This window comes from Carassius carassius, chromosome 42 (genome assembly GCF_963082965.1).
Source record: "Carassius carassius chromosome 42, fCarCar2.1, whole genome shotgun sequence".
Lineage (NCBI taxonomy): Eukaryota > Metazoa > Chordata > Actinopteri > Cypriniformes > Cyprinidae > Carassius > Carassius carassius.
In genome coordinates this window covers 18329112-18352207 of record NC_081796.1, presented here as the reverse complement: position 1 = coordinate 18352207, position 23096 = coordinate 18329112, and the positions used below count along the sequence as shown (strand labels likewise).

The 23096-nt window shown below is 41.2% G+C and overlaps 1 protein-coding gene across 2 annotated transcripts in view; it reads left to right on the top strand.

The window, feature by feature from the left end:
• The first annotated feature begins 317 nt into the window (after positions 1 to 317).
• Positions 318 to 23096, top strand: part of LOC132124008 (zinc finger homeobox protein 4-like) — a 73487-nt gene continuing 50708 nt past the window's right edge. For both annotated transcript variants that reach the window (XM_059534728.1, XM_059534727.1), the window contains exons 1-3: positions 318 to 873; positions 15629 to 18204; positions 19181 to 19683. In XM_059534728.1, the coding sequence (XP_059390711.1) occupies positions 15675 to 18204; positions 19181 to 19683 (3033 nt within the window). In that variant the 5' untranslated portion in view covers positions 318 to 873; positions 15629 to 15674. The remainder of the gene's footprint in view (positions 874 to 15628; positions 18205 to 19180; positions 19684 to 23096) is intronic.

The window sequence follows — 23096 nt, the reverse complement described above, 5'->3', positions numbered from 1 at the left end:
CATTGCTATTTAGGCCGACTGCATGACGAACAAAATCAGATATTGCCTTATTATTATTATTATTATTTTTTAATAACAGCATGCAGACTTAACATTTTAAAAGTGCCATACTATAACATGTAGTCTTGAAGATTTCTTAATTTATTTTTTGGGTTACAAAGCTAATAATAAAACGGATCTGATCACAAGTATGACTCAAAAAAAAAAAAAAAAAAAAAAAAAATATATATATATATATATATATATCTATATATCTTATTGTCCCACAAAATGTCCCAGGCCGTTACAGGACGACTTGCCCACCGAAAAATATTTCCCCCTATTAGATCATATTAGGAATCTGGCTCGCACAGCCCTTCGGCTCTCCTAGTTGAAACAGCGCGTCATTTGCAATGTGGAGACTGTTGATCACCTCACTAATTACGTCTCTCTCTTTCTGTCTCGTGCTCTCTCTCTCTCCCTCCCTCGCGCGCTCACTCCCCCCCTCTCTCTCTCATTCCCAGAGTGCATATCGAGAATAGACACACAAAGACATGCGCACTCAACTTAATCAGCCATTTTTTTAAACAGGGCTAAAACGATAATAATTAGCAGAATAAAGACATATCGGATTTTCATTTCCTTACCTCCTTTCCCTCACTCCTCCACAACCGAAACTGCTAGGCAGTCGTCGACACATCTTCTACACAACCGGACCCAAAGGATCGACTCTTACTGTAGTATTTACGTTTTTCCCTATAAAGTTGGAGGATTATTGTTACATTTTTTTCTTTTTATCCTTTTTTGTTACCTACTTGCGCAACCATTGGATGTGATTTTCTTCAGAAAAAGCAAATATCAAGAGAAGAAGCGGAGGGAACTGCGGGGAAGAAAGTAAGTTTTTTTCTTCTTCAACTTTTATTGAGTAACGTTAGTTGGTGTTAAATTTAGGTCGAGTAAGTTATTGATTTTCTTTCGCGACTAGTCCTGTCTAATCTGCGCTATTCCGCTGTCGGAATACGACTTTATGTGATATAATTTAGAGAAATGCCAGCCTAAATATTTTCCTCTCAGTTTGTAAAACAGTCCTTTTGCCGAACAGCCGCGATGTTGTCCTTACCTAACGTTACCGCAGGACCAGACTTCAGACTCCGTTTCGTTTCTATTACAAGCCAACCGCCAGAAATGTCAAGTTTCGCTCTATTTTATACCGTTATTCGCTTATACGGAGTCAAAATTGGACAGATTTGTACGCTCGCGGTCTGTTGTGTGTTTGCCTCGGGAGTTGGACTCGCCTAATCACAGCAAACGGCAGGGCTTTCCTTACAGCTGATCAAATGTTTTTATCAAACAATACAAGTCATACATTCTATAAAACATCTGTTCGAAGAGGTTACGTGTCGAGGATTGCCAATATAACGTTAACGTTACCCTGCAATAGTTAGAAACGCGAAGGCTGCTGTTTGACACGACGACGCTCCGGACCGGTGTTTTCCGTCATGCTTCTTGAGATGGACTCAAAAGCTGCAGAGTTCACCTCAGATAACGAAAAGATGCTTCTTCGTATATTCATGTTACCTGCAACGTATAAAAGAGTCTCTCCACGCTGCGGTCGGATGATGGTAACGATAGGAGGGACTGAACTCTGTCTCTTCTGCCATATCCCGGACTCCTTCGTGTCTGTGGCAAAGACGGAAAAAAAACCCGGAATAAAAAGAACCGAAATCATTCCTATTTTCATCAGAAAGACCATTCCGTGTTTAAACTAAGCTTGTCTTCTGTCTTGCCCGTACGTTTCCTTCTCTTCTCCTTTCATTCCCTTTACGTTTTTCCTTAGAGACTTGTCCCCGAGTTTATAGAAAGGTCGGTAGATTCTTAAAAGTTCGAAGTCTTTTTTTTTTTGTGGTGAAACGTTAACATTGGCCATGAAGACCGTGGCATGTGTGTGAGCGCTTGGCTTTTGGGTTGATGGTGAGTGTGAGACAGAGTCTTGGCTCCGATTGGAACGCGACAGTGACAAGGGCATCGATCGCTTCCATTGAGAGCACAGAAAAAACCCAGGCAGTGGGGAGGCAGAGCTCAGAGCCGCGGTGTGTATCGCGGTGTGTCTGCGCTCTCCGCTCTCTAAACCAGCAGATTTTCACTGCCTGGATCACCGTGTTTATAGGATTTTCTAGTTGTTTTTGGGGGGGGGGTTCTTGTACCGTTGGCAGCATGTTTGTTTGTTTTGTGTATTAAATGAGCTGCGTTTGGTTTTTCTTCATTAGACATTGTGGATTTGTACGCTTTTTGTATTAAAAACGATCCTTTGTGGATAACTGGATTTGTTTACAAATTGGAATTGGACCGGAATTGCATCTTTTGTTTTACTGGATTCGTTTTTCATTTATATAGTTGTATTTTTTTGTTACAATAATAACATTATTATTATCATTATTATTATGTTGTTCATATTTATGTCTTGTGTGTAATAGTGTTCTGTATTTTCATATTAAAATTTTCAGTTTTAATTATTTGTATTTGTATTAAAGAATGAAAGGGTAGCCTATGTTTCATTCAGCAATTTTGATGCTGTGTAAATGTGCATATTTAAAAAAGGTTGTGTCTGAGATCTGCTCTTACAGAAAGACACAAAAGGTTTAGAAAAGATGTGGTTCAGTGCATTCGGCTGTATTAATGTAATTAGTAATGTTCATTTAAATGCAGTCGTTGTATGACACCACAAGGCATCTGGATCTATTAAGAGCGCTTTGATATAATATCAGATGTGTTTTGTGTTTTTGTGTCCACATAATTTCGTACAGTGCACAGATTGATTCGAGGCAGCACAGAATATCGTGAAGCCAACGCGAGGAGCCTTTAATAACTCTTGAGACATGTTCTGCAGTAAGATTGGCTGAGGCTTCTCCTAGGGTCGACAATGTGTCATTTTCATGAAGCCAAATTGCCCACTGCCTATATGATATTAATGTGCAAATCAATATTTCAGGGATTAAATTTCCCTTCTTCATTTTTCATGGTTTCTACCTCAATAAGTCTCAAGTCTAATAGAAGAGGCTGGATGATTTAAAATCCGCCTCTGCGGAGTGGCTTGCTACACATCGTTCTGTTCTGTTGTTCAGTACCCAAACTCCTATGGCAACACGTAGAGGTTGACTGCCACTGCTTTGTGACATTAAGACACCCAATTTGGCTAAAAGGCAAGAGAGATGACTGCGTGTTTGGTTGAATGCTAATACATGGTTATCCCGGTATTGATAGTTGTAAAAGAGAAGCCCAATTCAAACACACACACACACACACACACACACACACACACACACACACACACACACACACACACACACACACACACACACACACACACACACACACATACAAGCTGATGTTTGCATACACATGCATGTAGACAAACACATAATATATGTACAAATTTTACAGCATCCATCTTAAAAAAATAAAATAAATACCAGAAGACCAGTGGTAAGCTGCAATATAATTTTTTTTTCTGTAAAGGCCTTGTACAGGGTTAGACAGGGAAATACAGTTTCTATTTTCGAATGTGGTGATATGAACCATTTAGAGCGCCAAGAGCTTCTATTCACCGGAGCACGGCTTGTTATTTCATTGCAGTCGTGGAAATTCGTTGTTGGTCAGCAATACTGAGAAGAAGCAGAATTTTTTTTTTCTGTTTTCTTTAACCCTGGTATTGTCATAGTCCTCTGAGCTTTCTGCTGTCTGTCATTAGGTGTTTGTTTTTTATTCATCTTGCACCATCTGGGCTACGCAGAGCAGCATGAATTTCATATGTGATAGAGCATTGTTTTTTTACCTTTGAACAGACCAATTTTAATCTGGCTGCTACTGTATGATTTCCTTTAAGATTCCCTGTCTGTTACAATTTCACAAGCTTAACGTCGTTGCGATAAGATATTGTCCATTTTTTTTCCGCTGGAAAAGAAATACTTTTACATTTTACATCAAGAACAATCTATTTTATCTCTGTATTTTATGTTCTCAATTGCTAGTGCTTGTTGTGTTTTCCTGAGCACATTAACTGTTTATTAACGTTTGTGTGTGCACATCTCATAGATAGCATTGAGAAAACTGTCACATTGTTGATAGAGGAACTATAGGGCTTTTGTTGTGGGCCCAATTGAATTTGGTTCGGATGATGCAGTAGTTGCCCCGGTCCGCAGAGCAGTAGGTGGAAAGCTCAGAAGTCAGGAGCTGGCTTAATGTATTAAGGGGGGCCTTTTTGAGTCAGCCCCGAGGCATTTCTGAGGCAGAAAGAGCCTCCCCTGCTTAGAGGCTTTCTGAAGGGGTTAAACACTTGGATAGGGTTCAAGCTCCATAGCGCCTAGGGAAAGTGCATTTGAATATGTACAAGTTTCATGTAATTAGGACTTAATTTTATTAACATATGCAAATTATTAACTCGGAGGTTTGTTCAGCTGGTGGAGATCAGCCTTAGCACAAATGGCTCATTGTTCCGGGGGCAAATAATGGGTTTGGAGTTGGATGGTGGCAACGCATAACCAGCTATCTAATTTAAGTTGTACCATGGCGAAATTTCATTAGTAGCCATGGAGATGGGGTTAATTGTGCTGACTAATGGTCCTGACTACGGTGGTGGCCCCCAAAAAACAGCAAAAGCACGTTGGCTTACTTAATCTGCCTCGCGATAACACTTGTTTAGACACGTTTCCCTCATGTGGGAATTTGCATATGCAAATCCGGGGTCTTCCTGATCTCATTTGTCATGTTGGGCTGTCAAGCGCACAGAAAGACAATGAAAGCAAGAGCGAATGTTGTTGCTGATCTCACCACAGAATGGGCAGCATTATTTAGGCGGACAACATTTTTTCATAATTTGTTTCTGATTAATAGACCAGACTCGTTCTGTTCGGGGCTTTTTGCAAAGAGAAGGTCAGGTCAGAAAGAGTTTCCACAGCAACTAAAGATCTATTCTTTTCCCTTTGGCTAATTAAATCACATTCTTAAGGCCTCTCCACTTTTTTTGAGGAGAGTGGAAGAGGAGGAAAAAAAATACTGTCGCAGATAATCTCTAGTTTCCTTCAGCTATAGATGGGAGAAGCCTGGTGCAGTGCTAGTTCTCCTGAAGTAATCCTGTTTTTGGACAGAAATGTAAACTGATATAATTGCTTTCAAGGAAAGGGAACGCAGGGTTTGTACAAGTGTAAAAAGCATCGGAAAAGGATTAGCATTTTTTTGCATAATGCAGAGCGGCTTTGAATGGGGCAATGGATGGTTGACTGAGTGACTTAGATGAAAGGGAGATGGAAACGGTGCCTTCTTGTCCCTTTTTTCTAGGCCCTGCTTGTCCCCAAAGATGTTTGTCGAGGACTTGAGACAACAGGCACAGGCTTCATATTCCTGAAGTCTCCCAAGACGCCTGCAGATTTTGTCGTGAAGTAATATGTATGATAATGGTGTCTCTCAACTGGTAAATTGCAGCCCATATGCTTTATTCAGTAGTGTTCAGGCACAATAGCAGAGCTAGGGAGTGGATTCTGCAGAGATGGGATTTCTTTTTTCATCCAGTGTTCTCAATTTAAACAGGAGAGGTTTTGATTGAATGCTAGAAATGTGTGTACTACTTAGTTTTTATTTCGTTTTGTTCTTTTACAGTCCTCAATACAAACAGGAACAGTTTTGATCAAGAACACTAGGAATATGTTTGTAATCCTAAAACATTCCATGCTTGAATTTTGTTTGTGCTTGTGCGTGTGTGGAAAAATAAAATGCTTAATACAGCATTCATATATAATAGATGAGCTGTTTCGGAGGACTGACTGATTCTCGCTCTAGTTTCTTGTTTTGGGGGGAGGTACCGGTGAGACGTGAGCACCGCTTCCGTGATCTCAGCGTCACTGACATCGCGATCTGTTAAATGAACGCGAGCTGCCACCAGAGAAGTTTTTCCATGTTTTGTTATGTTCTCTGTGAGGCCTTGATCCTCTTTCACTGACCTTTTAAAGACTAGAGCTATCCTTTCATATGCAAATGATTAAGGGAAAGGAATTGTAGCCAGGATAAGTGCTCACAGGTTATCTTCTGTTTATTTTTTTAACCATTCCAGCGGTGAAAAGCAAGTAGCTTTGAGTCGATTGTGAAAGGTGGCGATGTCAGTCTTTTTAACCCCGGCGCTAAAAAAAAAGGATACACTGTGGATGATGCTTCACGTCTCTCCATTTCAGACAAGGCTCACAGTTAGACAAGTCATGCTTTAGTGTCTGGTTGAATCAGGCGTGTACTGACAAGCTCAACCAGATGTTGATGTGGGCCCGGTTGCCAAGTGAAACTTGTATGCTGAGGATTGTCCTTTCCGCCCCCACCGGCCCTTGAGATGTGCTCTCCTTACTCCGCAGCTTGGCTGTAGTAAAAACATCTCTTCCTCTTCCGCGACTTACACTCCATTTCCCCCAATGTGTGAGAGCACATGACTGATGAGGACATGGACATTTCAAACAATCTGAAGGGTTGTTATGAGAAAGGACTTGTTATCGTGAGGAAATGTCATTTTTGTCTTCATTGAGAACTTTCATTTTTGAGCACAGTTATCTAAATGTTTTTGTTGCTCTTGGTCCTCTGCCAGTCAGGATTACATTACTTTTACTGTCAGCTTGCGTCTCATCGGAGAAGGGGATTTTTCTCCTTCGTATTCTCAGGCCTTCTTTGGTTTTTGGTGACGCCTTTGCTACAGGATATTAAAAAAAGGGGTTAAAAAAACAAATCTAACTAAAGCAAAGTTTAGGCATTTGACTGGAAAAAGTAGTCATCTGTGGAAATAAACAGAATAGACCAAATATTGTGTACAAAATAGAATGCATAGAATATTTTTAAGTAACAATTCAGGTTAACGAGGAACAGGACATTTAGCTTATGCAAATGCAGCTGTTGGTGAAGTTTTCAGGTACATGTGCCGTCATAGTTGCTGAGACAATTAGCGAAAAGGTTGAAAGGTACCTGTTATATGATATTTTTTGTCCATGTGGCATGTGAAAAATAACCTGTTCTTCTCTGTGAGAGTTTTAAGTAAAAATATATTTATTTAATCTATTGTAATATTATATATTAGCATTTGACATAATGTCTGTCTCGTGTTTCAAAGCAGCTGAGATTTTATGATGGAAATCTTTTTTATACTTTGCGACAAAATAATCTCTTGTGAAGATTTGTGTCTCTGGATCACAGCAGCGCTAACAGCAACCAAGTGTGCACTAAATATCATACAGGGGGATTGTCATATTGCCACAGCTGTTGTGAAGCATCTTATTTCATGTCCAAGTAGCATTATTTCGGCAAAGTTTGAGCTTAACAGTCACATCCTCTTCCTGTCTCTCCCTCCATATAGATATAACTTTATAGGAGCTCCATTCAGACAGATGTACACTTAAAAATCGTACGCACCCTAGTTGCCAATCTCAGCTGGATAACAAGCCCGAGATTAGTCATCATGAGAGGGATGAGACCATAACTAAATATGTATGACCGGTAGTGCCTTATGTAAACAGATAAATGAGAGCCTGCCCTTATGAATATTCATGCTGCTTAGTTCATCTGGCTCTGTGATGAGGATATTAACATGGCTGTTCCACCTGTGTGTATGTGTATGAAGAAAAAGAGCAGTTTTCCAGACATGACACTGACCCAGTGTTTGTGTTAGTCCAGAGGCTGAGCAAGAGAAGTCCCCGGAGAAGTATTTGGTTAATACTAGACTTCTCATATCCTGTCTCGCTCTGGTCTGGCATGTGCGTTGGAATCATCTTTACTTATTTGCTTTAAAGGGGGTTAGACTTTCCATCAGTGCAGATGAGTGGCATGGACTGAAGTGCTTGAGGTCCCAGCATGGGTCGTCGTCTTTTTAGTTTTAATGACGTGTAGCGACAGAACTAGATTAAATGCCCAGTTCGCGGAGCTCACGTTAGAGAACCGTGGTCACGAAATGAAAAGAACAAAGTATTGCATTGAACCGAGAGAAAAAAAAGATAATGGTGTCATCTGTATTTTGGGCTTTTGAAAAAGCAACGATTTTCTGCCTCACCTTGTCCACGTTTTTTTGGGGAGATTTCTTTTAGTTTTATATGGAGACAGTAGGGAGCCCTGCTTGCCGTGTCCATAACCATTTAAGTTATGGACAATCAAAGAAAGTGTAATAAAAAAGACCTATGGAAAGCGTATGAAAAAACCATTAAGGAAAATTCAGGTCCTTTGGGGTGTTTCATATAAAATCAAATCAGATGCCTTCCCGAAGATCAAGCGATGCATAAGAATGGCGGACTGGAGGGCTGTTAAATCTGATGATAGATGGGGGCTAGACGAATATTCGAGAAAGCACAGATTATTATCCATTTAATGCCTGTGAGTGTCTGAGATTTGTTGAAACAAATGTATATGTGCCATTTCATTCACTCGCATCTGGGCTTTGCATTTCAAAACACTCTCTCACCGCAGCTTTATACTTATTACTGCATGGCATTTGATAGCAAAACAAATCATTCTTCCCCCAGACTATTACCATTCAGAGATGTAGCTATAATGTGTTTTCTTTGTTTTAATTAGTTGGCGGTTATGCTGATCCAGTGTTTGTTTTCTCTTCTAGGTTGTCATTGACCTTAAAATACCCCCAGTGTCTTGTTGAGGCCTTAGTGATCTGAAAAACATAACACAATGTGGCCTTCCCCACTGCAGCGCGCTGATAATGTTACAGCTGGGCCAAAGTGGCCCATATAGGCTTTCAAATGGCGTAAGTGGCAATAACCACAGACTCTTTTAATGTTTCTCTTCATTAGCACTGCTCACAGATATTTTTTCGGTCTCTTGCCCTTTTCATCTGAGAGAGAAACAATTTTTGGCTCCCTTATAATATGCCATTAAATTGATGATTTTTTTTAATGAGTCAAAAAAAGGATTAATCATTTTACTACGTGCGTCATTTCATCTGGTGATTGTAGGAAGCAGACAGAGCGACGTGATTGCCTGATTCGTCGAAATTAACTTTGAAAATTGAATCGGTAGTTTGCGTGACATTACGTTTATTTGATAATGGAATATTGTGGCCCTAATTTCAGCTCATTCTAATTACATCTGACAGTTGTTTGTTTGGAGTGAAATCCAATTAAAGTGTACACTTTTCAAGCGGAATACTCCAGTTACATCTTAAAGAAATAATGACCCCATGATGGCTCTGAAAATAAATGTTTTTTTTTTTTTTGTGGGCATACAAGGGTAAACTTGCAACAGCTGTCAGAACAGAGTTTGTTTAAAAAGCAAATGCCTTTGGTCTAAAGTTCATTTGGAGAGCTCTCTAATTAAATATAGGCTCAAACCTTAAGTTAATTAGTAATTCTCTGGCTCCAGAAATTAGGATCTCTCATGCTGCCATATAAAGGCATTAAGGCCTGCACAGGAGAACATAGTTAGCAGTAATTCATGCTTTAATAGATTGTTTGACATGTTTTGTGGAATTCCTGCATGAAGAACACTCGGGTTAGTGCATAGCTAGCAGCGCTGGAATGCATGCAGGGATACCTTGCCTGTGATTATGTTTATAATAATAGATAATTACAGGACCGGCAGGCTGGATGCTCCGTCTTTACTGAGCAGCTTGAACTTTTATTATTTCTTGGGGAAAATGACAGCACGGAAAAGTCAAAATCTGTGGATGAAAAACAGGCTCTCGTTGCAAATGGCGCCTGCTTTCCCGCTCCCGGCCAACATGGTAGCGTGTCAGAACATTCATCAGGTTAAAGTTAGTAAAACAGAGGAAGACCATATAACACCTGTCCGACAGGCTTAACAGGGTATATTTTGGATGGTTTGTTAAATGGTGAATTCATCCCCTCCCATTTGTTTTTTAGAGGTGAAATATGTGGCCTGTGTTTGACTTTTTGTGTGTGTGTTTGGTCCTCACCACTGTCTTTGCTATGTAAGCCATATTTGTAGAATTTATTAGCAAGCAACAAACACAGAGCATGTGTTTGGTTCGTTTACAGCATGATTATGTGAGCGCCATTCATTCTGACAACTTTGATTGCAGGCTTGACCTTTTTTAATTGTCCTTTATTTTTTTATGTAGTGGAAGGGGGCAGTACTCTCAAAAAGATGTATGAAAACTACGATTTATGTAACTGGTAAGCGCTTTCATATTGTATGTATTTTACTCCACTAGAACATGTTTGACCAGTAGATTAATATTTATTTAGCACAGGGAAATCAAGGGATTAGTCAGTCATCATTTTAACTCTAATCCTGCTCTGCAAAAACTAGACAAAGAGGGTGATTACTGAACACGGACTGGCAAAGTACAATTAGATTCTCTGCTTTTCTTGTTGAAAACAAGAAAAAAACACACAACACATACAACACAAAGAAGAGATGAAAAAAAAGCAGAACGCAAATATATTCATCACTTGTGCTTGTGCGGACAGCAGAAAGATCATGAGATGAATTCACCCCAAGCCAGTGGATCAGAGAAAACAACTCTGATTTTAGTCAGTGCCTCCTCTGAGAAATGTGTATTTCAAGTGAGTCGGTGTGTGTTTAGTCATATTCTATGTCAGTGCCTTTACATGTTTGTATTTGTTTGTATCATTACTATAAAGAGGAAACAGCATATCTGCTTTACTAATTAAGCCGTAAGACTCACCAGGGGCAATGCATTGATTTGCATCTGGCTTATTTCTCTTAGCAAAACACACACAGCAAATATGCCTGCTGGGTCTCGGGTTGTCTCTACGACACTCTCTAAGTTAACTGTTGAAGTTATCTTTACAAAGCTGAAGAGAGAGAGAGTGAGAGAGAGAGAGAGAGAGAGAGAGAGAGAGAGAGAGAAGGAGGTGGGGTTAAAGAGATGATCTGCTGTGTCACGTGGACACGGGCACAAGAGAAGATGTGAAACCAGATGTGGGGTGAAAAAAAGGCTAAAAAGGAAGACTAGTGGGGAACCTGCCAGCATACGTTCCCCTTTCCCCTCCTCTTTTTCTCAGTTGAAAAAGAATGTTAATGATTTTTTTCACCCCCCTGCGCTCCTCCAGAGACACAGCCTCATTGTTTGTCGCAAGGACCTTTTCTTTCAAACTTAATTACCTTCTCTCCATTTTTCGGGTGACTAGGACTGAAAGTCTGCACTGTGTCGGGAGAGGTTATCACACATTCTGTTTGCGCTCCTTTTCATTAATCCGGGGTGTGCAGTCATTTTCTCTCCATGTCGGGATGGTACGGGAGGGTAATGGAAGAGCCTCAGAATGATCCGCAGGAAGCTTAAAGCCGGTTAATATAGTATAATAGTCTGGACATAGACTGGCCTTTGTTTGTGCGGTTCATTTCGAATCAGGCGTAATTAACTCCAGAGTGTTTCCAGATTTCCAGCTAGGAGAAATTGCAGCCTTCTCTGCTTTGAATTGAGAAAAGACATTAGCTATGTAGATTATGTTTCCCTTTGATAACGGCCTCTTCTGTTAAAAGTGTTCGAATGGGAGAGGGAGTCGTATAAACCCAGGCACTTTTTTTTTTCTCTCATTTAAAGGGTCTTTTTCAAAGTAATTTTGTCTGTAAAACTCATGTCATGTGATATGCTTTTTAGTTTTTAGTATTATAAGATTTTAAAAACTGAAAGCTTTTTTTATACTTGTTTTGTGCTTCAGATTGCTTGACTCTTTTGTTAAACGCCAGCCACAGAAAGGTAATTTGTACAACAGCTAAATAGAAGTCTTTTGCTGATGTGGATTTGCCACACCCAATAGTAATGATAGATATGTCGTGTATTGAAAATGAGGCCCATAAATGTGGTTATGGCACAGGGGAGATATCCTGCTTCTACTGTTACACCTCTGGGCATCAACGGGGTTGGGACAAGCCTTTGTGAAAAAAGGGTCATGCAAAACCTCCTGCCTCCCCACTCCTTTTCTCTCCCCTTTGCAATTCTCTCTCTTTTTCGGACTTAAACAAGAAAGAATTAAGCCTCCCGGTGTCCTTGGAGGCCAGAGAAGCTCTTGATGTTTGGATAATACCACTTTGATGGATTTTTCATCAGTACTTTCTGCATGGAAACAAATAAACAAGTATAATTAGACTTGTGAAGGCCTATTCATGCCATTGTTAGGAGTAGATATATATGCAGTTTGCATGCTGTGACTCTCCTTTGTCTTTCCCTAACTCACTATGACATTTTGATAGAGGATTTGGTGTTGAGAAAAGCCCCAGCCTTTGCCTGGGTGACCTTTCCTAAATCGGAGGCGTTTTACCTATTTTTCCTGCTTTTTTCTTTTGCACTCATATTGCAGTTCCACTTCAGTAACGCGTGACACATATGTGCACGCTAACGTTTAACGTTTGTCTATGTCTCAAAAAAAAAGGACGACCTGAAAAACTATTTAGGGAAGAAAGGGTGAGTGAAATCCTTTTTCTTTTTTGTGGTGGGTTGGTTGGATCAGGGGGAGTCTTAGCACTCGGGTAAACCTAGCATTCCTACTCCATTATTCCCGTCTCTTGATCAGATCACATTCTTTTTAATCACTTCACAGGCAGCGTCTCCACAGAGAACCGAGAGAGAAGCCGAGACAGTCTTAATTAAAAAACAGGTAGAAACACTGTTTGCCATCTTTTTGCTCTAATGGGAACAGGAACCATTTCCATGCAATGAGATCTGTCCTCATTGTTTTGAGAGAGCGTTCTTTCAGTTCCAAGAAAAAGAGCTTCGTTTTTTTTCTTTCTTTTTGTAGCCTTTGCTTTTTAGACCGAATAGAAGGAGGGAAAGTAAGACAAGAGAGAAAAGCTGTTTCACAGTTAAGTTACAACACGTTGGAGGAATTGTAGAATGGTGTATACAAAAAGGTGTTAACAGAGAAAAAATGCAGTCAAAAAGAAAAGAACATAGAGCCCTTTTTAATAGAAAAGTACGTACTTAAGACTATTTTCTGTGTTTTGGGTGGAAAAGAGAGCATGTTAACAATTGAGATTGACTTTTCTGTAGCTGGTTTGAAGAAAGACGCCTACATGTGATTCTTTCAAAGTCATTCTTGTCAGGCATCTTGAGCACTTGAGGATGTCTGGATAATATGCAGTGACTTGCTGTAGCAAACAGTGATTTATATATTTATTTTTGTGAGAAGAAATTGATGGGCACACAAGTAACCAGGCTGATTGTCAATGAAATGTCTTCTGATGCTAAATATCAATATAAAAGCTAGAGGTGTTCTCAGCATCCCCGGATACTCGCCTCCTATCAAAACAAATGTAGCTCTGAGCTGTTTAGCTCTTTTGTGCCTTGCTTTATAATTCATAGGCATGTAATGATTCGCATGCATAGCCAAAAATGTAGAGACACAGGCAAATCCAGAGGAGGCATCTCTCTCAGCACTTCAAGTGTCAAGAAATGCATAATTCATCTCAAACTGCGCGTTTTATGTCCGGACCTGCATTAACTGGTGTTGTGTTAAGGATCCGAAGGAAAGAAACAAACACGCACAGTTGCTCACAAATTCTCTGCATAAATAAAATTTTTCTGTTACCTGAAAGAAAGAAAAAATAGAATGAGGAAGCCGGTATAATTACAGCTTCCATATTGTATTTGATACCTTTTAAAGGCTGATTTCAAACAGAAACAAATCACAGACAGCCGCTGACAAGGTAGACACATGGGGGAGAGTGTGTGTTTTGTGAAGATTGCTTGTTTTTTGATGTGCAGTGGGTTTTGTGTTAATGTCGTTGGAATGTTGTGTGCGGCTCACACACTCACCCAGCGCCCACAGGCCCTGGAGGCACAGCTGCTGGCTCTGTGATCTTACACCGGGAGATGCAGAAATTATCACAGGAGAACACCGTAATCTAGCCCTCGCTTCCCTGCCAAATGTGTGTTTTTGGAGATGTACATTCCTCTTGGCTTGCATAAATGCCCCACCGCCCCACTTCGCCACTGCACACATACACAGACACAACCTTTTCTTTTCTTGTGTGAAGCTAATTCTAATAGGTACTAATTTTTCACTAATTGCTGTGCAGTTTTGCTCTCAGGGCATTTGAGAGCAATCTCAGGTCTTTATTTTCACAGCAGTGCATTGTGCAGATCACCCCCACCAATTGTTTATTATACAATTCAATTTTCATATGATAGGCTAGCTCATCTGCATTTTCTAGCAGAAGTATCATTATTCTTTATTTTTGTGTGTTTCCTCGTGTTAGCTGTTGAGATTATACTTTTGAATATTAAAATGTATCACTTCTGTGCATAATATTCACATGATATCCCAAATGTATTAAGCCAGAGCTTCATTTAAATGAATCCCTAAAATGCATTGTATCAAAATAAGCATAAAAAAAATGAAGAAAAAAAAAGTGATTTGCTCACGGCTAGGTGGAGTGGGCAGGTCTGTATTTGTTGTTTAATTTTGCATCATCTTTAGCCTCTTTTCCATTTGGAAAAAAAGAGCTTTTCCGAATTGCATTGTGTTCAATAAGATATTATCAGATTTTCTATATTCTTGAGAATAAAGAGAAAAATAAAGCCTGGCACAGCAGACAAGGCTGCTGTTTTCAAATTCTGGGTCCGCCTTGAGTGTATTTCATTTTAATTGAAAGCATAGCAGTTGCAAGCTTGTAGTTGTTGGCCTTCACTACAAATCTCTACCTCTTCTGTACACACTGATATCACCCTGAAAATTTGGAGCATCTGGGTTTCTCTTTGCTCTCTGGCCTCATTCGCCGTGTCTGGGCATCGTAGGCACATATGCTTTGGATCCAACTATATTTCAGCATCCAAGCTTAGCCCCAGTCATTGAATCTACATTGCCAGCCTCGAGAATAAATTGTCTTTGGTCCAAAAAAAAAAAAAAAAAATATGATTCAAGGGTTTTCATCAGCAAGGTGATGATTTGTGAAAGCCAGGAGAGACCCTGATTGAGGCAGTGATGGTTGGGAGATGGGCAGCCATCCAGGATAGATAACATTGCGATGGTATTTCAAATGGTGTGCTTAATGTACTTGGGTTTTTGTGAGCTGCCAAGGATAAAAAATGAAAAACAAAAAAAGTGAAAAGAAATTGCGATATGGCCCTCCCAGGTGACTGGACTGGGTGTGCTAAATATTAATTTGAGTTTGAGGTGATTGTCGGAGAGGCCAAAGCGTGGGTTAGAATTTGGATGGCTGCTTCATCAGGGCTTGTTAGATACCTACTGGGGCATCTCTCATTTTACTGAGTAACGTAGGAACCAAAGAGTGGTCATGATTCTAATGGGGTTGGTTCATACCCCTTTTCTTTGCTTATTGTAATTATGTTGCAATGCTAACAGGCTCACAGAAACTTTTGTGTGGGAGTGGTTGGATTTTAAGGGGAGGGCTGCACATGTTAGTGAAAAAGCCACATATTTAAACCTTTTTTAACAATTGAAAACTCCCATTAACCTCTGCTAAAATCAGTGGAGTGTCTGTCTGTGCATTTAAAAATCATACAGCTTTTTTTCTAGGTAGAACACTGCTGCTTATTTTTGAGGTAGCCTGATTCACAAGTAATTTCAGTGCAGAAATGCTCTCTATAACTTCAAGGACAGCACATGCTGAAGGTCAGGTGCGCCATCATTATACACCTTCTAATATGTCTTTGCTCTCTTTTGTTTTTTTATTTATGCAGGTCCCTGACAGGCTGGATGAAATGAGATCCCCATGTAGCGATTACCATGGAAACTTGTGATTCCCCTTCTCTCTCAAGGCAGGAAAATGGGCAGCAGATATCAAAGCTACGTGAGACGACACATCTTGATAATGAGGTGCCAGAGAAAGTCCCTGGGATGGAGCCTGACAAGGAAAATAGCCCTGCGGATGACAACCTGAGGACGAAGGAGAGCTGTCGAGAGATCGCATCGGCATTGAGCACAGAGAATGCGATAGGTGCAGCCACTAAAGAGATCCCCTGCAACGAATGTGCCACTTCCTTCTTGAGTTTACAAAAATACATGGAGCACCACTGCCCGAATGCTCGCCTTCCTCTTCTGAAGGACGAGAATGAGAGCGAGGTCAGTGACCTTGAGGACAGCGATGTAGAGAACCTGACAGGAGAGATAGTTTACCAGCCAGATGGCTCAGCTTTTATTCTTGAGGACTCCAAAGAACGTGGCCAGAATGCCCAGTCAGGGGTTAAAAGCCTCTTCTCCCCAGCACTGTTTTCAAACTCCCAAACTGCTGCTGGGGACAAGACTGAGCAGTCAGCCACAGCCCCCATGTCCTTTTATCCACAAGTGATCAATACCTTTCACATCGCTTCATCCCTCGGGAAACCATTTATGGCCGATCAGGCTTTCCCAAATACCTCAGCATTAGCAGGAGATGGTCCTGTGTTGCACACTTTCCGTGTCTACGATCTCCGACACAAAAGTGATAAAGACTATCTTACCATTGACGGCGCAGCCAAAAACTCCTGTGTGTCCAAAGATGTTCCAAACAATGTGGACTTGTCTAAATTTGATGGTTGCATTAGTGATGGGAAACGGAAACCTATTCTGATGTGTTTCTTGTGCAAGTTGTCTTTTGGTTATAGTAGGTCATTTGTAACCCATGCTGTGCATGATCATCGGATGACCCTCAATGAACAGGAGCAAAAGCTCCTTAGTAATAAATATGTCTCTGCCATTATACAGGGCATTGGTAAAGACAAAGAACCTCTTATAAGCTTTCTGGAACCAAAAAAAAACAATTCTGTGTTACCACACTTTTCTACTGCAAACTTCATGGGCCCTGATCCAAGCATTCGCAGCCTGTGGAACACCTTTCACATGGAAAACGGTGATTCCCTGCAGGCTGGTTTTGCCTTCCTGAAAGGAAGTGCCAGTTTGGCATCTCCTGCAGACCAGTCGCCCAGGAGTGCCCAGATGCCAAAGGCTGAACTGAACCTCGGGGTTACGGCCACCTCGGCGCTCAAATCCACCGTCGGCTCCATGTCTCTCCAGCGCTCGTCACCAGGGGCTGGGTGCAGGGATCAGGAGAGCAACTGTGAACGGCAGAAGGACGTTAGCACTTTGCATGTGAATGGTGAGGTCCCCATCAAAAGCGAGCCCAGGGATGGGGCCGATGCTGAGGAGGATGAAGACATGTTTTTGAACGAGCTTGACGACGACGGTGTTTGTGAACTTAGGGATAGTACCTGTAGAAAAGATTTCCCTTTCTTAAACCAAAGCATTTCTTCTTTATCGTCCAGTGTGCTAAAACTTACTGAAAGGGGTACTACTTCCTCTGTGACTGCCAATGACCTAGAGAAGACAAAGCAAGCTGCTGCCAGCTTGGACTACAGCAATGATTCTATGAGTGGAGGCAGCAAAGACGGCTGCGACTCCAGTGGCGGCAGGGATGGCAGTCCGCCATCTCTTCCTCTTGACATGATACGACAAGATGACGAGAGCCCAGGCCCACTGCACCAGCATGCTGCCACGCCCAGCACCCCTGGCTCTCCTGGAAGTGGAATTGAATGCCCCAAGTGTGACACTGTCTTAGGTTCGTCGCGTTCACTTGGTGGTCACATGACCATGATGCACTCACGGAACTCCTGTAAGACACTCAAATGCCCCAAATGCAATTGGCACTACAAGTACCAGCAGACCCTGGATGCTCACATGAAGGAGAAGCATCCAGAGTCTGGAGGCTCTTGTGTCTATTGCCACACGGGCCAGCCTCACCCTCGACTTGCCCGGGGTGAGAGCTACACGTGCGGCTACAAACCTTTCCGCTGCGAGGTGTGCAATTACTCCACAACCACCAAAGGCAACCTTAGCATACACATGCAGTCGGATAAGCACCTCAACAATGTGCAAACACTGCAGAATGGAGGAACGGAAGCCATCTACAACCACACTGCTCCTGTGTCAAATGCTAGCCTGAGCAGGTGTGGCACACCCTCACCCTCCAAGCCCAAACAGAAACCCACGTGGCGATGTGAGGTCTGCGACTATGAGACCAATGTGGCTCGCAATTTGCGCATTCACATGACAAGTGAGAAACACATGCACAACATGATGCTTCTTCAGCAGAACATGAAGCAGATCCAGCACAACTTGCATCTGGGCTTGGCGCCGGCCGAGGCGGAGCTCTACCAGTACTACCTGGCCCAGAACATCGGGCTCACCGGTATGAAACTGGAGAACCCTTCAGACCCACAGATGATGATCAACCCCTACCAGCTTGACCCCAGCACTGCCGCAGCTCTGGCTCCCGGTCACGGTGAGTAGGTTTCCCTTGGATATGCTTGTCACTAAATTTCTTTTGTTCTCTTCCTCCTTCACTAACTCTGGTCTTATTACTCCTGTCATTATCGTTTCCAGCTCGCGACCTGTTTTGTGATTTGAGCTGCCATGTGAGAATCTGTTTCCTAATTTTCTTAAGTTTAGCCCTTTGCTCCAGCCAGCAATATGGACTGTAGTGAGCAGATTGCTTACACACAACATGCAACAGCAGTTTTATTCTTTCACTTTGTCAATCAAGACCAAACACAGTATTTCTGGGTCTGTTTCTGAAAGCCGACACCCTTGTGCATTCACCTCATGGATCTTTACCTCCATACATAATATAGACTGACACATATACATTAGCCTGTCTTTTATCCAACAACACAGAAACTCTTGCCTAACAAATTTCGGTTTTTGTACCGTGTCATGATCTTGTGTAATTATTAAATTCAAAGCTTTTTGTACCGGGGGGTTGAGGGTATGAAAAATGATCTAGTTTGTTGCTAAAAGTGCAGAGATCAAAGGACTAAATTACAATTAGATGTAAGATGTTTTTTTTATCATTTTAATTTTTAGGAGTACTGTTGAGGCAGGCTCGTTTTATATTGATCAGTTTTGTGTTTTTAAAGAGAGAAAAAGGGAAAAATATATGCTTGACTACAAACTCAGGAATGCCTGGTAGGAGTAATTAAAGCTATCTGATGATGGAGTTTAGAACTTGAGAGGGATGATTGTAATTGATCCTGATTCAATCCTATTATAGCTTTTTATAGTTAAGGCTTTATAAAAGCCATACTCCTTACTGGGGCTCTTTTTTTATCAAATCCTTTTGTATGGATGCCCTACACCAGTCTCTCAGCTCTTTTTAAATTTCATAAAAAAAATAAAATAAAAAAAATTCTCTTTTTCTTCTCCCTGTGCCCCCCCCCCCCTCTCTCTCTCTCTCTCTCTCTCTCTCTCTCACCCTGCAGTAAATAATGAGCTGCCTGCAGAGCTGTGTCTTGCGAGTGGTCAGCTAATGGGTGATGACCTGTCCATCCTCTCTGTTGGGGAGCTGTCACCTTGCATCAGCGACCCGCTGCTGAAGCTCTTCCAGTGCGCGGTGTGCAACAAATTCAGCTCTGACAGCCTGGAGGCCCTCAGCGGGCACGTGGCAGCGGAGCGATCGCTTCCGGAGGAGGAGTGGAGGGCCATGATGGGAGACATCTACCAGTGCAAGCTTTGCAACTACAACACGCAGCTCAAGGCCAATTTCCAGCTCCACTGCAAGACCGACAAGCACATGCAGAAGTATCAGCTGGTGGCCCACATCAAGGAAGGTGGCAAATCCAACCAGTGGCGTCTCAAGTGCATTGCCATTGGCAACCCTGTGCACCTGAAGTGTAATGCCTGCGACTACTACAGCAACAGTGTGGAGAAGCTGAGACTGCATGCGACCAACCAGAGGCACGAAGCAGTACTGAAGGTCTACAAGGTCAGTTATGCTTTACTTTACTGATCCACAGTGGTGGGGGTTTAACAGAGACCACTGCAGCTTCATCCTGTTCTTAAATGCATTTGGGTGTTGACTTACTGGACTTGTGGGATTGCCTGAAACAATAATACTAACTTCCTGAAATCATAGACCAGCATCACATCCCAGACACATTAGTGGACTCCTCTGGATAAACTGGATTAACTTAATGAGGATCTATTGACCAGCATTAGTCACTTTTGACTTGTGTGTGCTCGTAAGCTGGACTCAAGCTGTATATTTAGAAGAGTGAATTTAGCAGCTGACAATGGCTAGACTGCAAACTAAATTGGAAGTCTTGTAATGATAGCAATAATGCAAATAATTCATTACTTTGACCCATTTACAGTCATTCAAAAAAAAAAAAAATTTTAGAGGAAAATACAACTACAGTCACTTTTACTTTGAGAACCTCCTGGAAAAAAATGTCAAATCAGAGCCAAATGCTGGAAAAGGCCTTCTGCGAATAAGAATAAGTTTCAAAAAAAATTTTTTTTTTTTTTTTTTTTTAAGAAATGGGACTTTGAGCTACTTCGTGTTATTAATGTATTTAGACAGTGTTAGAAATACAGAGCAAGCAACCAAACAACAAAGAGCAAACCCTCCAATGGGTGAAGTCAGCATGGGGCAAATAAAGGGATGAAGGAATCGTATGTGGTATTTGGAGGCCTGGCATTAAAGACACATTCATGGGAATGTTTTGAAACCCCTAGCAGTTCATAAAGAGGCGGTGTGTGGGGGGGTGGGGGCTTGGCTAATTCTCTAAGCAAATAAAAAGGCTCCATGGCAACTGAGAGCATTACGGATCACATTGAAAGACAAATATATTGGAGATTAGAGGAAGAGAAAGGCCTAGCTTAGCTATGATCTTAGTAAGTCTTGCAGTAGATTTGTTTCTTAACGTGCACGTGTGGTTGGGTCACTGCCTGATTACTGACATGATTGTTTGCGTTTTTCCTGAAATGTTTCATTAGAGTTAAGCAGATTTTTATTTGTCTTTTGCAACTGGAGAGCATCTTTTACACTCTCTTGATTAGAACAACAGGTGGTTATATAGAGCGTGTAGGATTAAAATTTTCCTAATATTTCAAATGTAATCTTAAACCAGTATGACAATTGTGTTTTTCCTTTTGAAGCTTGGAAGTGAGTGATCTAGTCCAGTGTTTCCCAACTGGGGTGCAGTCTTGTTGAGGGCAGGGGTGCCATGTAAAAAATATATTTTTTTTAATGTTCATAAAAACATTTATTATATAATATCCATTGCTGATGTCACCAATAATTAGAGATGCACCGAAATGATGAAAATTATTTCACCAGTCAGGTTTCACTTTCACGTGGTTAGACGCTCTGCATATTACCCCGCTTTATTGGTGTGCACTCCACTCAAGCTCCACTCATATATCGTTCATGCTCACCGGAACTGTAAAGTCCACTCAAAAATCTATGTAGCACAGTTTTGTTTCTGTTTGCAATAGCCCTACTGTGCTGTAACATCCTGTGGTATATGGGCACCTTTGGTAACGCTGTCCTCTCATTCATTGATCAGATAACAGCTATGTTATTTTTACATGTACTGATAATAATAGCTTTCTAGGACTAAACTTTATTTGGATAATTGGTTAAAAAAAAAGAAATACCTTATTTGCCCTATTGTTAGACCTACCTGAAAAACTAAAATACAAATCATTTAATTTAAAGGCCTATCATTATTTTTTATTTGTGTTTTCATTAGTAAGTTTGTTCTTATTTTTTTACTGAATGCTTACTTTAAATTTTTTTTATTAAATTCAAAGCCTGAAATCAAGCTATTTCGTCCTATTGCAACAAAATTACACCACTATAAAATAAAAAATACACTGAGTGAGCAAAACTTTGTGAGATAGCTAGTTATAATGAGCCACGGAACACAAAGTATCTTTATAGCCCAAAATGATTGAGGATACAAACAAAAAGCATATTCAGTATTTTTATTGCAGCTTTGTACCTAAAATTTTTATTTTTTTTATTTTTATTTTTTTTGAGGAGGGGAGTTCAGATTTTCCAGATATTAAAACATGACCTTAATTACATTAGCAGTGCAATGTTTCTTCTTTGTGAAAGACTTTGGCTTCTCATAGGTGGTTTTAAAGGTACCAAGTCCACCCCGAAAACAGCCTTGGATTTTTTTTTTCACTATTATGAAGTAATTCGACTGTTAAAAAAATACAATACACATTCTTAACCTATTAGTGTTTGGCGTTAGCTTACAGTAAAGATATATTGTCATTATACAATTATCGTTAATAACCACTCAAATAAACGCAGATGTAGTCGAGTGTAAATCTGTCAAAGCCTTTCTTAGGCGGCGTAACGCTTGATTAAGAAATGGGGAGAAATGTGTGTTGCTCAAGAGGGCCGATTTGCGCTGGGCACTTGGGTCATTTGATTCCAAGAATGTTCATGGTCAGTGTGATGGAAGCGGGGGGGAAGCTAGATACTGACCTGCACCTGTTTACCAGGTGGTCCTCGCCAAGCTCTTCTCTTATATATCTTTTTCCCTCCCCCTCTCTTTGTCTGTTCCCTTCTCTCTCTGTACTTCCCCTCTCCGGAGGTTTGTGTGCAGCACATAAGGATGTCCAGCATGTATCCCCCAGTTGCGCATCAGGAGCTATGAACTGCCTAATTACAGCAGCCACCCCCCTTACAGAGCATCCGTCATTAGTCAAGCAGAATTTTCTGTCTGTCTGGCGTCCAAGGCTTCATTTCTATATTTGTATTTTCCTCCTCTCTTTTTTACCTCCTTGTCTCCTTTTTGCTTCCCCTTTCGCATTTTGAGCCACAGGGGCCGTGGCACACACAATGTGCCTCTCTTTGGCGGAGGCAGGCGAGGAGATGGAGCCGTAGCGACTGGCTTTCCATGGCCCTGTCTCCAGGGAGAGGCAGATAGCCAATCTTATTATCCATGATACAGATGGCAACACCATTGGTCGGGGCAGGGAAATGAGAAGGGAAATTAAAAGAGGTGAGCAGAGAAAAGAGGGAGGAGGAAAGAATGTGAGAGTGAGGAGACTGGAATTTTAGTTTTATCAAAAAGCCCTTTTCCAACCCCTTTTTGCTTTTTTCCTTTTTATTTTCATACAGAAGGCCAGTATTTCCTCCTCATTTCCCCATTCTCTCTCTCTCTCTCTCTCTCTCTTTTGCTCCATCTTTCTTAACCAAGATGGCTGCCAGTTGATGGGCGCATTATATTACAGCACATTCATTACTGAAGGTCAGCCTCACTCCTTCTCATTTGAAAATCAAATGCCCCATATATATGCAGCTCAAATCATTTCCCCCGATCTGATGGTAAAATGGACAGGAGATTGAGTTGAGGGTATTTGCATAAAAAGCTA